The following is a 17020-nucleotide window of genomic DNA, read 5'->3' on the forward strand; positions in this document are numbered from 1 at the left end:
ATTCAAAAGCTGTGTCTTCTGACTCCAATGTTCTACCTTTTCAGAAAGAGTAGATATTTCTGTGCCCGGGGACCTAGAATGCATTCCTGTTTGCCTTTTATAAAAAAGTCCTAAAATGTCCCCAGAAGACACTGGGCAAGGTCTCATGGAATAGAGGCAGCTAGGCAGCACAGTAGATCAAGCATCAGACCTGGACACAGGAGATCCTGGATTTATATTTGGTCTCTCACACTTCCCAGCTGTGTGATCCTGGGCAAGTCACTTGTCTCCAATTATCTAGCCCTTGCCAATGCCTTGGAATTGACACTTAATATTAATTCTAAGATAGGGGGTTTATAAAAGCAAAATTGATCTTACAGAATTCTCAACATCCAAGAAGAATAGTCAAGTAGAAAAAGAGTTGGACCTGGTGTCAAAAGTCTTGGATTCAAATCTGAGCTCTTCCATATATTGAGTGAAGTTGACAGAGTCACTTTTCTTGTCTTATGAGTTTACTCATCTATAAAATGGGGCCATTACATAAATGGTACTTCTTCATGACTTCTTCATGTCTAAGGTCCTTTCCACTTGGTAATTTACATCCGCCATATGCTTTAAAGTTGTAAACCATTTTACATTTATTTTTGTTGTGTTGAGTCATTTTTCAGTCTAACATTTTGTGATCTCACTTGATATTTTCTTGGCAAAGATACCTGGACTACACTTGCCATTTCCTTCTCCAGGTCATTTTGCAGATGAAGAACTGATCAGTAATATGACTTACCCACAGCCACACAGTTTGAGTCTGAGCCTAGATTTGATTGAAGATTTTCCTGACTAGATATGAGACCTGGAATGCTATTTGATGCTCCTACCTGGTTGTCTCATTACTCCATCTGAGCCTTAGGACAATTTTGTGGAGGAGGGGATGAAAGTATTTCATTTTAAAGATTAGGATTCTGAGAGACATAGAGGCTACTTGCCTCACACAGTAAATAATTATGAGAGCCTGGCTTTCTAACTCTGAGCCCTGTATTACTTAAACGTTGTGCCTCCCACTCTCTAGACAAGTGCACAGTTGCTTCTTTCCACATAGGAAAATGGTAGATGCCCCTTCAGGTTACTGGGAAAATTCTGGATTGTCCTCCTTGGGGTAAATGCCTTAATTGGAACAGCATTCATTCTAAATAGGAGCACCAGGCTTTTGTTGTAATGATGCAGTGGGGAGTTGGGGCAACTGAGTCATTCCAGTTTCTTCAGCTGTCCCCCCAAAGCAATATTACTCCTGTTAATGAACATACTCATTCCCCTTGTGCCAAGCACCATGCTAGATAGTTGAGGCACTGACATAAAAATGAGACTACGCTTTCTCCCAAGGAGCTTACGTCCTATCTGAGGTAAATAGCACATACAGAAAAATCGGTAGCAAATATCTATGCAGTCAGTGCAAACAAGTAAATACAAAATAAATGGGTGGTGCAATCAGGAAAGGCCAATCCTTACATTTGGAAAATGTTATGATTCTTGTGATCCCAAATGTTTCTGAGCAGTGAAACTCACCTTCAAGCTTTGGGAACCCTCGAATAACTTCCCTTTTAGAGATAATGGGATGGAAAGAGTACCAATGCATGGGATTTTTGTTTTCTCAGTTTCTTAAGGTTTTTAATTGATTTTCATTCCTTCTCTACTTTTATCTAGAAGCAGTAAACTGCATTAACAGTTACATGATCTTTGCTGATGGAGCAGAAAGGGCAGCCAGTAGAGCCCATATCCCTGCATCATCAGTACAGGACATGTGCCAATAATAAATGCTTTACATAAACTTCTTTCTTTTTTAACTCCTTACTTTCTGTCTTTGAATTAATACTAAGTATTGGTTCCAAGACAGAAGAGAGGTAAAAGCTAGGTAAATGGTGTTAAGTGACTTGCCCAGGGTCACACCACTAGAAATTTGAACTCCCATCCTTGCTCTTCCATCCACTGAGCTACCTAACTGCCCTACGTAGATTCTTTCAGTGCAAGTGTGAGTAACTGCCTCACTAGACAAGTCTTATCAACTGAGAAACTGATTTCCATGACTGCAGGAATGACTTATTTACAGTTCCTAGGTCTCTCTACTAGAAACTTCCAGATTCCCCAAATTTCTTTTAAGTCATATATTTGAATGTATGCCAACATAATGCCCCAAAGAGCTAATGAAACATTTAAATGGGAAATATGAGTGGTAGTACCGTATTTCATCTTAACCTTTCATTTTTTGAAAGTCGATCAATCAACTATTTATTGAATGCTGACTTTGTGCTTGGTATTAGTCTAGGCACTGGATAAGCAAGCAGAGGAACATGAGCCAATCCACTGCATCAAGTTGAACTTGCCTTCTAAGATGAAGATGGGGTGGATAGTAACTTCGTGATCCCTGTTTGTCAAGTCAAGGAGAATGAAATGTGTAGAATATATACTGTAGAATCACATGGGAAAAAATTGATCATAGATTTTTAGTTGTAGGGAAGTCAGCAGCCATGTAGTTAAAACAAAACTCCAAGAAGATTATTTATACTACAATGTAGTAAAAGTGGTCCTCCAACCTCTGCTTGAAGACCTTCAATGAAGAGTAAACCACTAACTGCCCAAACTGCTATTTCACTTTTAAAATATTTCCAATTGTTAGGAAATTGTTCTTTATATCTAGCCTAAATCTGCCTCAAAACAACTTCTACCCTGTATGGCCAAACAGCATGTCTTAATCTCTCCTCCAGAAGACAGCCCTTTGAATGCTTGAAGTGAGCGATCATTCTTCCATCTCACATCCCAGGCTTTTCCAAGCTTAACATTCCCATTTCTTTCAGGCAGTCTTCACATGGTTTGGCCTTGAGGCTGTTTATCATCTTTATAACTCTTCTCTAGATCATTTTATCCATGTCCTTCCTAAATTGTGTAACTAGGACTGAGCAAAATATTCTCATATAGTCTAACCAGGGCAAATTATAGCAGGACTTATCACCTTTTTATTCCTAAAAGCTGTATCTCTCAATTTTGCCTATTTTAAGAACCCCATTAACTTTTTGGCTTCCATTGACTGAGATTATAGGCCTTTAAAATCGCCATATTTTTTTTAGGCCCATTATTATCTACTCATTTTGTACATATGAAGTTGATTTTTGAAAAGCTAGAAGTTCTTAACTTTTAAAACTTCTTTATAAGTTCCCCAATGCTGTGACATTAGTAGGAAACTTCATGTACTATATTATCACTGAGAAAACCAACATTATTTTAATAACTGTGGAACCTCCCTGTTTTCTTTCTGTTGTTCCTTCCATTCCCCTTTTTATAGAAGCAATACAGAGAGTCAATTGGGCCCTTCAAATGAGGAGAAGTCTGTCTGCTAAAGGCAAAAATGGTAAGAATGTTTAGTTGGGTCACAGATAGGACTTTTCATAATAAGGACTGTAATTAGTGGTGGCATTTGCAGAAATGTAAAATACATTAATTTAAAAACATTTTCTGGATTGACTTCTTCCTCAGCTCACCCTCATTAAACTGATACAGAATGGTATTTCAGTATGCTGTCTTCCAGTTTCCAGGGTAACAAGATGTCTTCCCTTCTAGGTTATCTGTCCTTTAATTTTTCTTTGCCTGGGTAGCACTGGATCTGTCATACTTTTTCCCTTCAATTTCAACAACAACAATAAATATTTATTAAGCATATATTGTGTCCAGAACACACTTCTGTTGACTGGGGGAAATAGAATTCAAATAAGACAAGCTTCTTTGTCAAATAAGAGCCCATTCTCATATAATGAAATGGCTCTTTTCCTTGCCAAAGAAAACTCTTCTTCATCTACAAGTCATCTCATTCCATCTTTTCTGCTCCAGCAGATTATCCTCCCTGTGTCTCCTCTTTTACTAATTTTCAACTGTTCCCCATATGTTAATTGCTTCCTTATTGTCTACAAACATGCCCATTTAAAAAAAACTCAATTTAGTCCATCCATCCCACTATCATCTTGTATCCTTCCTCTTTTTTGTGGCCAAATTCCTTGAGAAGGCCATCTACAATCAGTGCCTCCACTTTCTTTCCTCTTTATGTCACTTAAAACATTCATAACCTAGCTTCTTTCTACTTTTCCAGTTTTCCTGGAAATCTTCCCCCCTGCATACTTGTATGATACTATGGCATTTTTCTCCTTGATGTTATATCTCCCAATCCTGGGTATTTTCACTAGCTATCCCCATTCCTTGAATATTTTCCTTGTCTCCACTTATTAGCTTCCCTATCATTTTTCAAGTCTCATTTAAATTCCCATCTTCTATAAGAAGTCTTTACTTTAATGTCTTCCCTCTGAGTTTATCTCCAACTTATCCTGTACATACCTTGTTTGTACATATTATTTGCATTTTATCTCTCCCATTTGACTTTCCTTGAAACTAGGACCTGTTTTTTTGCCTTTCTTTGTATATACAATACTTAGTACAGTGCCTGGCACCCAATAAATGGTTAATGAATTCTTATTGACTTGACTTCCTTCTTTCATGATGTTTGTAGTCTAATGGGAAAAAGATAAAAATACTTGCTAAATAACTATGATAAATAGTAAAACTATGAGCATATTAGAAAGAGATAATGCAATAAGATAGATGAGGTCCAAGGGTGAAAGATCATCCCTGACAGTAACAGTCAGTGAAGACTATGTGGAAAAGTTAGCATCTGAGTTGGAGTTCAGAAGTGAAGAGGAGAAAAGAAGTTATTCTAGGCCTATGGAACACAATCACAAAGGCAGGAAAGTATGGGTTATTTTTTGGTGATGAGGGCAAAACAGAGACTTAATTTGTCTAGAATAAAGAATATGTAGAGGGAAAGTAATATAAGATAAGCCTGGAAAGGTAGAGTGGAATTAGATTATGTAGGTCCTTTAATGTCAAACAACTGTGTATGACCTTTATCTGATTGACTTTGAGGAGTCTTTGAAATAGAAAAGTGCCCAGAGCAGAAGATATTGGGCCAGGAGATATCAAGAATGGACTGGAAGGAGAGAAAGCACATGACTTGCCTGCAGTTACATGACTACAATATGTCAAAGGAAGCTCTTTGACCCAGGTCTTCTTAGCCCTGAGGCTAGCTTTCTATCCACAACAATCCACGTTCTCTGTATATCTCTATTAATGAAGCAAGGGAGTATGTAGACACACATCCTCTAATGTATATGTATGTATTCATAAATAAAATGCACACATATCCTCTACTAAACAGCAGTAGTCAATTAACCAAAGCAATTCATTTTCTAATCATACCAGATCAATTTAATTACTGTATCACTAGGTACATGGGGAAACTCGTGATTGGCAGTAAAATAGAATCAATAGAATAGCAAGGTATTATTTAAACTCAGTAGCTCTCTGTGTTTCTGATCGTCTTTCTATACACGCGCGCGCGCACACACACACACACACGTGAATGAAGAGCAAATCTTGTATCTGATAAATACATATCACATGCCCCTCTCTGACATGCACTGAGCAACAGTTGAAAGACTACTCCAAACCTTAGATGATAAACCCCTCCAAAGAGGGGCTTATGGAAATATCCCCTCTGATTGTGCTGGTATACCTCCTTATGCAAGGTGACCAGATTCCTCATTTAGAATACAATAAATTATGCTTAATTAGTGAATTTAGTCCCTTCTTTCTCTAATTCAGAAGTACTTTTGGGTCTTCTTATCTTTGGGGCCATAATTGACACATGGGTTACTCACATATGCCAGGTAACTCAAAGCTCTGGTTATTAGGATATTGGGATATTCTATTTTAGTTTTTTTTTTTTCTCACTATAATACTAGGTGTCATTCTTGTCCTCCAATATCAGCTTCATAATGAATTCCACTGTCTCCTGTTGTGTCTTCATGTTTTACCTTCTTTTGTTTGAAGCAAAATCTTTAATAATCTCAATAATAATACTGTTAATTTGAATGTTCATAGCTTGGAAAGTATACAGAATGGTAAGAAAGAAGGTTGTGGGCTCAATTGTAGTCTTAGAAGGGAGGAGAGAAATAAGTTGAGAAGGAGAGGGGCTTGAGAGGAGGTTTCTAAGAGAAAAGGATTTAGTTTACGTAGTATTCTTGAACATTTTTTTTTGAGGGTAGGTGGTGGAAAGCATGATTACTTGAAATCTCAGTTACAAATCTTGGGATTTGGAATAGGATTCATGTCTTCTTTCAGTGGATAAAATGAAATGCTATTTTCTTTGCAGGCATCACTTCTATTGGAGATGATCATATACCAGTGAGTATAGAAACAGAGATAATGATAGAGCAACTGAAAGAACATTATCAAGATCTCAAAATCCAACTGGAAACTAAGGTAAAGGAAGAGGGAACTAAGGAAGTCATAGTCCAGAAAATGAACGGTCAGCCAAAAGAAAATTATTTTTACTTGTTCAGTTGTTCAGTTGTCATTTGCCACATGGATATCTCTGACACGGATTTAGAGGAGGGCTTGCCAGTTACCAAGGCATGAGAAGATAAAGAAATTCTTTTGAATTGAAGAATGAAGCTTGGTTGTGACATGCTGAATTTTCAGATCTATTATTATTGTCTATCATCCACAGCATATTACTGTGAAATATTTATGGACTCTAACCATGTAGATTAGAGCCAGCTGTTGGCAAGTGATCCAAGATACTGTTTTGGGGGCAGCGAGGTGGACTGAGAGCCAGGTTTGGAGATTAAAGGTCCTGGGTTCAAATATGGCTTCTGACACTAACTATGTGACTCTGGGCAAGTCACTTAACCCTGTTTGCCTCTGCTTCCTCATCTGTAAAATGAACTGGAGAAGGAAATGGCAAACCATTTTTAGTATCTTTGCCAAGAAAACCCCAAATGGGGTTATAAAGAGTTGGATGTGGCAGAAAAACAATTGAAAAACAAAAATATTTGTATATCTCTGTATAGATTGTCTAGAATGGAGATAGATATAGAAAACTATGTAGATAGCTAGACCTAGATATCTATTGTATATACATGTATGTATGTGTATATATATTTACATATATATATAGAGAGAGAGAGAGAAAGAGAGACAGACAGGCAGACAGACAGAGAGATGAGGGGGAAGGAAAAGGGAAAGACAATTACATTTTGTTTGTTTTTTTTTAATTTTGTTAGTCTTAAGGATATTATTTGCTTGAATCCTTTTTTTTCCTCTTCAAAAACACAATGTTAAAACCCGATTTTGATATGTCATATTTTCCTAGTAATGGAGACTTAGAAGAGATAGGCTCCATGCATTCTCATCTCCCAGATTGGATTAATACAAAACTCAAAATTGAAGTTGTCCTTAAACTAATGCTAGAGTTTATGTGTTCATTATTGTGCCAGCTAAGCCATGTAATTCTTCTGTAAACTCCAAATACATTTCTAAAAGTCCTTCATAGTATTTAAAATAAGCCCTTATTTTGCATACTGATTGTCAGGGCAGTTTCAGATACTCATAATAATTGCTAAGCCTTCTTCAGGCCCCTTAGGTTGTACAGGTGCAGCCTGTAAAAAGTAGTGCTACTGATTGTTTTATCCCCTTTCTAATATTTTTATGCAACAACAAATTTTAGGGTGGGGTTTTTTTTTTTTAAGAGATCATGATTATCTTTTTTTAAGAATTGTATTAAGCAAAGTAAGGGAATGACTAATATCCCTGTGTTGTCATTTTTTTCAGGTAAATTACTACGAGAGAGAAATAGAGCTCATGAAAAAGAACTTTGAGAAGGAAAGAAAGGCCATTGAGCAAGGCTTTAAAATGGAGATTAGTGAGTTAGAAGATCAAAAGGCTGATTTGGAAGAGCTGAATGTGAAATCAAAAGAGATGGTTGAAGGTCTCAAAGAACAGATCCAAAAATCAACTCAGACCCAAGATATTAAGCGAATATTAGAGAAAGAGAGATCAGAAATGGAAGAGTACTATGCAAAGGAGATTTCCAATCTAGGACAGAGGCTGGCCCAGGAAAAGGACCAACTAGAAGAAGAACTGAAATTGAAGCATCAAAATGAGCTGCACTTGATGAGGTCTGGTTGCATATTTTCTTTCTGGATTTCCAAGACTTCGCATTCTTGACAGGAACAAAAACATAAATTTTATTTGGTCAAAGAAACCAGGTTAAAACTAATTCACTAATAGCCAGGTGATGATGATTTATGGGCAGATGGGTGGGGCCTGGAGGAATAGGTCATAGCTATTGGAAAGAATTTTTTTTAAAGAAAAGAAAGCTAATACAAAAAGGTTTAAAATCAATTTGCTTGTTAAATTTTAATTCAGTTATTTTTATATAATTCATGCTAGACTTCCTATTTCCCAATACCTAATGAAGTTACTACTTTTTTGTCATGTTAATACTATTTTCCATTTCTCCAATGGATACTTGTAGATATAATGAGATTGGAAAATCATGACAGAGCCTTGAAAAGTATTTTTTCATTAGTAAGATAAAGAAAAAAGTGTACATTATTGTTACAAGCACTAAAGGACCAGAAACTAAAAAAATATGTCTGTACTTGTTTTCAATCTTTAAGCCTTACTTAACACAGTGTTAAGTATCTCGTTAATATCCAGCCAATATGTTCTGTATTGATTCCTAAGGTCTTTAATCTTCTAAGAAATCTTCCTTGAAGTTAAAGGATTCTTAAAATCTACCCAGTTTGGGAAGTGATTGGCTGTCTGTCGGTAGGAAGAAAGGATTAGACCTCCAGCCAATATAATCAAGTCATGATTTAAGAAAAACATGATATTGCTTAAAAAAAAAATCCAGACTTGTCAACTTGGGTAGCTTGGAAGGGTATGTTAATATCAAAATGAAGAGTTTCAATCTTTGTGCTAAAAGTGGAGGTGAAACATTCAACTGAGTCAACAAAAATGGTACAGTTGCTAGAGTGGAGATCAGGAAGACCTCAGTTCAAATCAAGCCTTTGACACTTACTAGCTATGTGACTTTGGGCTTCAGGTTTCCTCTTCTGCAAAAGGGGAATAGTACAAGCCCCTACCTCTCAGAGTTTTAGGGGGATAAAATACTGTAACATGATTCATAAGCCTTAAAATGCTATAGAAATGCTAGCTATCATCATCATCATCATCATCATCATCATTTTTATTATTAATTAAGCACCCAGTATGAAAGGTTATATGCTGAGTGCTGGGGATACAAAGATAGATATGAAAAATCTCAACATCGTGGAGCTTACATTCATTCAATTCTTCTTAAAATTTTCCCCAACAAATAGGTTTTTTGTGTGCCTATTTAAAAACTCAGAATCATTTCCCAATATACCCGTATCCCTAATTGAATTCTCCCTTGCAACAAAGAAAAATTCCAGTAAAACTCAACTAATAAAAAGATTACATCTGACAGTAATACAGCATTCCTATCTAGAGATGACCCCCTCCACAACTTATTTTGCTCAAAGGAGGGGAGTATGTTTCCTCCTCCTCTTTGGAATGAAAAGGTTTGGCAGATTTTTTAATTGTTTCCATTAATGTAGCCTAGGAAGTTGTGCTCCCCACTATCAAGCTGACATTTGAATACGAAGAAATCATCACTGAAAAAGATATTAAAGTTTTCCTCAGAAAAGGTTTTCACTTACTCTTGTTCAATGATGCCTCAAGAAAGATGCAAAATATGGTATGCGAAGTAAAGATACATTCAAAAAGGACACGCATATCTTTAAAATTTCTCCCTTGTATTAAGGAGAATAATGTACTTCCATGACAAATACAGGAACTTTAGCATTTATCCTTGAATTCTCTGCACCAATTAGTCTTATACTTTATGGAAGGAAAACTTGTCCATAGCCACACTCATTGGGCAGATGGGGATGATTGTGCATATTTAGATTATACCTTAGAACAGGGTCCCCAAACTTTTTACACAGGGGGCCAATTCACTATCCTCAGACCATTGGAGGGCCAGACTATAAAAAAAAAAAAACTGAACAAATTTGTATAATGCTGTCTGTGATGGGCTTGTCACACCTTGCACAGTCCCATCATCTCCAACACTATACTGGGCAGCAGTATACACAGTGCAAAATCCCTTCCCCTAGATCGCAGATCATCATGCTGACGTCTTCCATTGTGCAGCCACATAATCCTTTGTGTGGCTCCTCCTTCTCGTTCAGTTACTCTCAGAACAAGGTGCCATGCAAAGAATTATGTCACTGGAAGTAGTACTGTACGTGAGTGACACCGTGCTTTGCAGTGCCACCACATACAATGTTCCTCTCACTGACCACCAATGAAAGAGGTGCCCCTTCCGGAAGTGCGGTGGGGACTGGATAAATGGCCTCAGGGGGCTGCATGTGACATTGGGGACCCCTGTCTTAGAAGAACACAGTCACATTTCCTGAAGCTTCAGCTCATCATCCCATTTGGAAACTAGACCACTTGGGAAGCCCAACGACCCAGAATCACCAATTGGTCTAACACAAGTACTGGACATATAGTTAGTGCTCAGCAAATACTTGTTGGTAAGAAGCTTATTTGTTGTGGACCAGCTCTGTACTCTGCAGATTGTGGGCAATGATTTCTCTCTCTTCAACTCAGTCCATAAAGATGAATCAAACACATCCCTTTGCTTTTATACCAAGTTTTTCTCTCCGTAAAAACTTGGTTCAATGTTTAGCAAAAGGACACTTGGATTATTTCTTGTGTCTCTACCTAACAAATCTATTTTATCCTTTAAAAAGGCATGTTTGAATGAAATTCAACTTTTAAGCCTTTTATGAATAAAAAGAATACCATATCTAAAATCTTCATTTGCACATTATCAAGTAGGACATGTGAAAATTTATATGTAGGTAGATATGTTATAGCAACTCATGCCATTAATTTAACTTGCTAAAAAATGGAGATCAAATTTAATTTAAAGTAAAAGGAAGCATATGTTATTTGGTTAACATATAAAAAGGGCATTTAGCCAAGAGAGTCACATTTCAAAAGAGAATCTAATGGCAACTTTCATGACTCAGTCTTCTACTCTTGCTCAGTAACTGCTAACTTAACACATATCATAAAAGTCCAAATGATGGGAAATATTTAATCCATGATAGCTTTTGTGGTCTAACCTTAATAATTTTTCATTCAAATTGACAATGTTTTTCCTTGCATTTACATAGAATTAGGTCACTTTATGTATTTACTGTATGTAAATACACTTCTGTATTTAAAACATCATATTTTCTCAGTCTTTCTTTGAAATGTGTGTGTATACACACACACACACACACATATATATAATTTTTTTAACCCTTACCTTCCATCTTGAAGTTAATACTGTGTATTGGCTCCAAGGTAGAAGAGTAGTAAGGGCTAGGCAATGGGGGTCAAGTGACTTGCCCAGGGTCACACAGCTAAGGAAGTGTCTGAGGCCAGATTTGAACCTAGGACCTCCCATCTCTAGCCCTGGCTCTCAATCCACTGAGCCAACCAGCTGCCCCCAAAATGTATATTTTTTAATAAATCAATCCCATTACCATTTTGAGCATCTAGTTTACATGCTCATAAAGCTTAATTCCATTGCTGTTTTAAATATATTGGTTAATGCACTTTTGTGAAAAAAAGAATAATTTAATTGTTGTTGATTTGATTCATTTCTGTTGGGAATGGAAAACAGCACATAAGCTGAACATTTTAAAACAAAAAAGATGACTTTTTTAACCTCAAAAGCAAAATTTGTGGTTTAGGCTAAGAGAACCAACAATATGCATATCATTATTGAACGTGGGTCAATGTAAAATTGTTTATCTGTAGGACAGAGGCAGAGATCGAATTGAATCAAAAGCTGTCATGGACAGAAGCCCAGCATGCTGAAAATTATAAGAGGTTATTGTTGCAACATCAGCATGAAAAGGAAGACATGTTACAGAAATACAGCCTGCAAGTGAAAGAGCTAAAGGAGCAATATGATTTAGAAAAAAAGCAATGGGAAGAGAAAGAAAAGGAAATAATCACTCAGTATAAAAAGAAAGAGCTAAAACTGGAAGAAAGGATGAATGAAGAGCATGCTAGGATATGCAAAATGTTTGTCATTGAAAAAGAAAAGGTTGAACTCACTTACAGAATGCAAATAGAAAGACTTACCCATGAAACAGAGAAAATGAGGGCCCTCTTATCTGATGAGAAAAGACAGAAAAATCATGAAGCCAAGTGTGTGATGAGCCAAGAAATATTTTTTCCATTCAAGAGCAGAGACCAAGAGCAGACCCTCCTATATGAAGAGGGCAGGACACAAGATGAGCAGTTATTAGCATGGCTCAACTCCCACGGTGAAAGCCATGAAAAGTCTGAAGATGCATTTTTTATTCCAAAAAAGAAAGAATTTGAAGGAGACAAGATAAGTAATTTAGAAACAAAATGTATAGCTGTAGTAAAGGAACAAACTTGCCATATAAAGACTGTTAAAATACCACATGAGTTTCAAACATCCCTGTCATCTGAATGTCCATTTGATGGTGTCAGGATTGGTGATGCCAACTTGACTTTGCCAAATACAGAAGAAACCACATTCCTTTTTCCAGAAAGCACATGTGCTCCATCACTTGGATTTGAAGAAGGATGGAAACGAGAGGAACAGCAGATGAAGGAACAATTAGTTTCTGTTGATGAAAGAGGCATCCAGAATGAGAATTTGTCAGACCATCCCAGTAACAGCAAAGAGAAGTTTCTTTTATTGAAAACAGAGGAAAATGGTGTGTTTGCTCAGTTTCCACAGAAAACACACTTGATCCCATCTCTGGAGCCTAAAATGAGTTTGGTTTTTTCAGGAAAGGAGGGCACTGAGAATCAAAGAGGAGTTCTTGAAGAACAAACTGAGAGACTCACTGAAGACCTGGATTCAGTGAGGATGAAGGAACAAGATTTGATCACACAGGTTCAGGAGACAGAAGAGCAGACCCAGAAACATATAATGGCCTTGGAGCATGAATTGCGTCTCCAGGAAGAAGCTCTTAAGAAGGGAGCAAAACTATTAGATATGTATGTACAGTCACACCAGCAGCTAGCAAATCAACTGAGAACCAAGGAAGATGAGCTATCAATACTGCGGGAAAAGGAAGAAGTGATTCTCAGTCAGTTGAAGCAAAAAGAGGATGTGGTCGGAGAAAAGAAGTGGGAGAATGAGACCCAGTTAGAAAGAGAAAAGGATGAGATGAAGATTAAACTGATTCAGCTGGAAGAAGTAGTCCGTGCCCTTGAGAAAGAAACAAATTCAGGAGAAAATGACAGGTTTGATTTCTAAACATTTGGGGGAGGGGGGGTTAAAATAAAAAAAAAAAAACCACATAACACACACAACTAAGTAGTCAGTGTTTACTAATGGCTCCACCACATTCACCTTTTCATTGCTTACCACCACCATTTGCAGGCTTGAGCTGAAAAGATGAAGGAATTTGGAGTGTTATTGTATGAGGTGGAACATGTCTCTAGTTTATCATTTCTCTACTTTGGTCAAATGGAGGAATAAGCATTTAACATTGCCATGATTTCCTAATATGTAGTCATTTTGCCGGTGTTACAGACTCTTTTTAGGCATTTGTTAGCACCTATTGAAAATATTTGTTGTTATGCACATAGAGTGCTGTAAACAAGGGGAAAGGTAAGAAAAATGGAAGAAAATTTGAAGCAGGCTGAAATAGGATCATTCACAATGTTAGAGGTTTTGAAAGATGGCATTTTAAAAATGCATTGAGGGCTTTCAGCTGGATGATGTGTTTTTTTACTATTGTTTTCAAAATTGTTGTGATTGTGGAATTTCCATTAGGTCTTTGAAAAGACTTCTAATGATTATTTGAAATGAGATGTTGAGAAATGAAGACATTTTAGCACTATATATTTTTTTCCTTATTCTCTGTTGGTAGACCAGCCTCCCTCCAAACTGGTAGGTGTTTTGTCAGATCACAAGGCAGTAACAGAGAATCAGAAATTTAAGTTGTTATGTTTTTGTTTAAAAGTATCATGAGTTTGTCCAATTTGAGTATTTTAAGATAGGGTGACCTCTAGGTCCCTTGTGCTAAAAAGATTTTTTTTATTCCTCTGATTCATTGGCATTCTCCATATGGTTACATTTAAGTGTATAAAATGAGTGCTTTTGTTGTGTTTACATTTAATGGGAATGCTTCTTCCTAGATAGGTTGGATTTCTCTTGGGCAGGCTTTAAGTTAAAATATGATTGCCTCCTTAGGGATCCTGATTTCTTGATTTTTCCATATGGTCTTTACCAACTCACCACAGAGGCCCATAATTTCCTTTGCATGTTTCTAAAGATAAGGAGTTATATAAATGAGGAGCTGTCTGATTCTAAATGTTTAATCCATTGAATAAATGCCCGTGATACACATTGTCCTTTAACTATTGTAGGATTTGGCAGGGGTGAAGGGTGGGAGGAGAGTCAGAATATGTTGATTGATCATTTGGTCTTGGCTGATATTCATCAACCTTTCCTTCATAACCTAGATATACCAAAGACAAAATATGTGGGTAGCAAGAATGAGATTTAACAGATTCATTATTATTAGTTATTATGGATGAGTCATTATTTTCCATTCATGGTTGATACTTAGATAAGTGAATGATCTCTACCAGTTATATGTTAGAAAATGAATATTCCATCACATAGATTTCTTTTATCCTTATATATATTTTTCTCTCCTTAGATAATCCTCTCAATTAATTTTTTCTTTTGAAAACCATCCCTGTAAATAGTTGTAAATGTTCTAGTGCTTGTTTCATAGTGGTGCAGTAGGGGAAAGCCCAATGTTCTAAGATTCCTGTGGATTTCTATCTCCCAACATTGCTACCTTTCTTGACTTCAACTTCACCTTGTTATAGGTAACAAGTATAATTTATTCACTGGAGTCTACTTAGCAGCCTTTTAAATTTCATCTACAGGTCATTGTTGGCCTTGGGCACTGTTCCCACTTAATAATTCCAATCTGCTTTTGATCCAACTGCCCATCTTTAACAAGATAGATGTTTTCCTTTAAGGAATAATATTGACATATAGTGTTATTAACTTATAAAGGGGAAAACCCTCAGCAAAAGGAACCAAAGTATATGGGCCTATTTGTGATTAGCCGACTGTATGGAAGCTTCAAATAAATATTCCTGCAGAGTAGTATCATTAACTAAGAAAGCCTAATTTCCCGAGGCTGAACATAGTTTAGATCCAGTTCACATTGAAAAGAACTGTTTCAAGTTCAGGAAGTCTATCCTGTAAAATTACCAAGAAAATATTTGCATATGATATCACTTGAGTGTGGGAGGTAGTGGAAAAAATGTGGACAGAAAAATTTTTTAAATGTTTCCTTCCATTGGAAACCAATCTAAAAAGTAGAATGAAAATGGAGGCCAGGTCCCCAACATCATAATTGTGGGTTTTTTTCCCTTCATGTGCAGAATTGAGTTGTGTACACTTTCTGAAGATAACCGCTTACTGAAAAATAAGCTGAAAAAGATTCAGCAAGAACTAGAAAATTCAGCTGTAGAAAGTGACCAGCAGAGGTAAGGGATCTATTTACATTGTATAGAGTATAATATTTTGGGTGTTATAGATATCGCCTTTCTATGTTGTGGTCTAGATGGTATTTGAGAAGACGGGGGAACATATCTTTTCTGATTCAACTCTGGAGAGTTCTGTGAATTCTGACTGCCAGGACCCTTCTGGTACAAGCAATTTTATGAGGATGAGAAAGTATTGTTAAGGACCAGGTACCAGTGATTCAGTATCTTCACTTTCCCCAAACCGTTTGATGTTTGCTGTGCCCTAAGAGCCCCCTTGTAGTATAAACTAGTGCACTGGGCTCTTCCCCAAGGAGGTAATGTTGTGTAGGAAAAAAAAGACAAAGCCACACAGAGGAAGCTGTCCAGGCAACTGGATTCCCCAAGGATGAGCTGCCTAATTACATTGAAATTTTACTTGGATCTCTAATTTTCCTTCATGAAAAAACATTGATTTTTGTAATGTAAGGATCAGCCTATACACTGGATTAAGTCCTGTTTTCATAGATTGACTGTAGGAAGCCTTAGAGGGCAAACAACTCTGGTGCTTTCATCGGAATTATTGGCAACAGCTACAACCTTCTTGCTCCCTAAAACATTTGCCCTTCTTTACTCATTGTGGTAGCCCTTTCATTTCAGGAAACTACAAATAGATGAGGGATATGTGTGTGTTCGTGTATGTATACACACACACACACATATATATATATATATATATATATATATATATATATATATATATATATATATATATATATGTTGGCCTATTGTTTTAGAAGATATTTATGGAGAATAACTACTAACACACACACACACACTTCCACTCCCCAGTTTTTTCTTTCTGGCCTCAAGAATTTGGTCAAAAGAATATGTAAATAGTTCAATGCAAGCTCTTACCAACTTAAAATTACTATTTTCCAAGGAAATAAATGTATGAAAGAGTAATATCCTTTTAAAAGAAGCCCTTATCTTCTGTCTTAGAATCCATACTAAGTATCAATTCCAAGGTAGAAGAGCAGTAAGGGCTAGGCAAAGGGAGTTAAGTGACTTGCCCAGGTCACATAGCTAGGACATATCTGAGGCTAGATTTGAACCCAGGACCTTTCATCTCTAGGCCTGGCTCTCTGAAGCCACCTAGCTGCCCAGAGTAATGTATTTTTGAGAAAAGGGAAATAGTAACTAATCATTAAATTAAAGGGCAAAATTTTATTGTTGTTTAGTTGAGTTCACCTTACATGATCCCATGGACTTTGTCCATGGGGTTTTCTTGGCAAAGATAGTGGTGTGGTTTGCCATTTTCTTGTCCAGTGTCCCTATTTTATAGATGAGGAACTGAGGCAAATAGGGATTAAGTGACTTGCCACACAGCTTGTAAATGTCTGAGGTTATAATTGAATTCAGATCTTCCTGACTCTAGACCAAGCACTCTTACCTGCCATACCACAAAAGACAATATACTAAAAGAAAAAACATAAATTACTTATATAAATATTGCTGAATGGTATCAGAAGCA

The 17020-nt window shown here is 36.7% G+C and overlaps 1 protein-coding gene across 3 annotated transcripts in view; it reads left to right on the plus strand.

Annotated features, from left to right (window-relative positions):
- NINL (ninein like) overlaps positions 1-17020 on the plus strand; it is a 174236-nt gene that overhangs the window by 141829 nt on the left and 15387 nt on the right. Inside the window, exons 16-20 of one of the 3 annotated variants that reach the window (XM_007476594.3) lie at positions 3311-3376; positions 6224-6333; positions 7684-8030; positions 11764-13236; positions 15406-15510. In XM_007476594.3, the coding sequence (XP_007476656.2) occupies positions 3311-3376; positions 6224-6333; positions 7684-8030; positions 11764-13236; positions 15406-15510 (2101 nt within the window). The remainder of the gene's footprint in view (positions 1-3310; positions 3377-6223; positions 6334-7683; positions 8031-11763; positions 13237-15405; positions 15511-17020) is intronic. The other 2 variants (XM_056813792.1, XM_056813791.1) reach the window with 2 other exon arrangements.

Source organism: Monodelphis domestica, chromosome 1 (genome assembly GCF_027887165.1).
Source record: "Monodelphis domestica isolate mMonDom1 chromosome 1, mMonDom1.pri, whole genome shotgun sequence".
In the NCBI taxonomy this organism is placed as follows: domain Eukaryota; kingdom Metazoa; phylum Chordata; class Mammalia; order Didelphimorphia; family Didelphidae; genus Monodelphis; species Monodelphis domestica.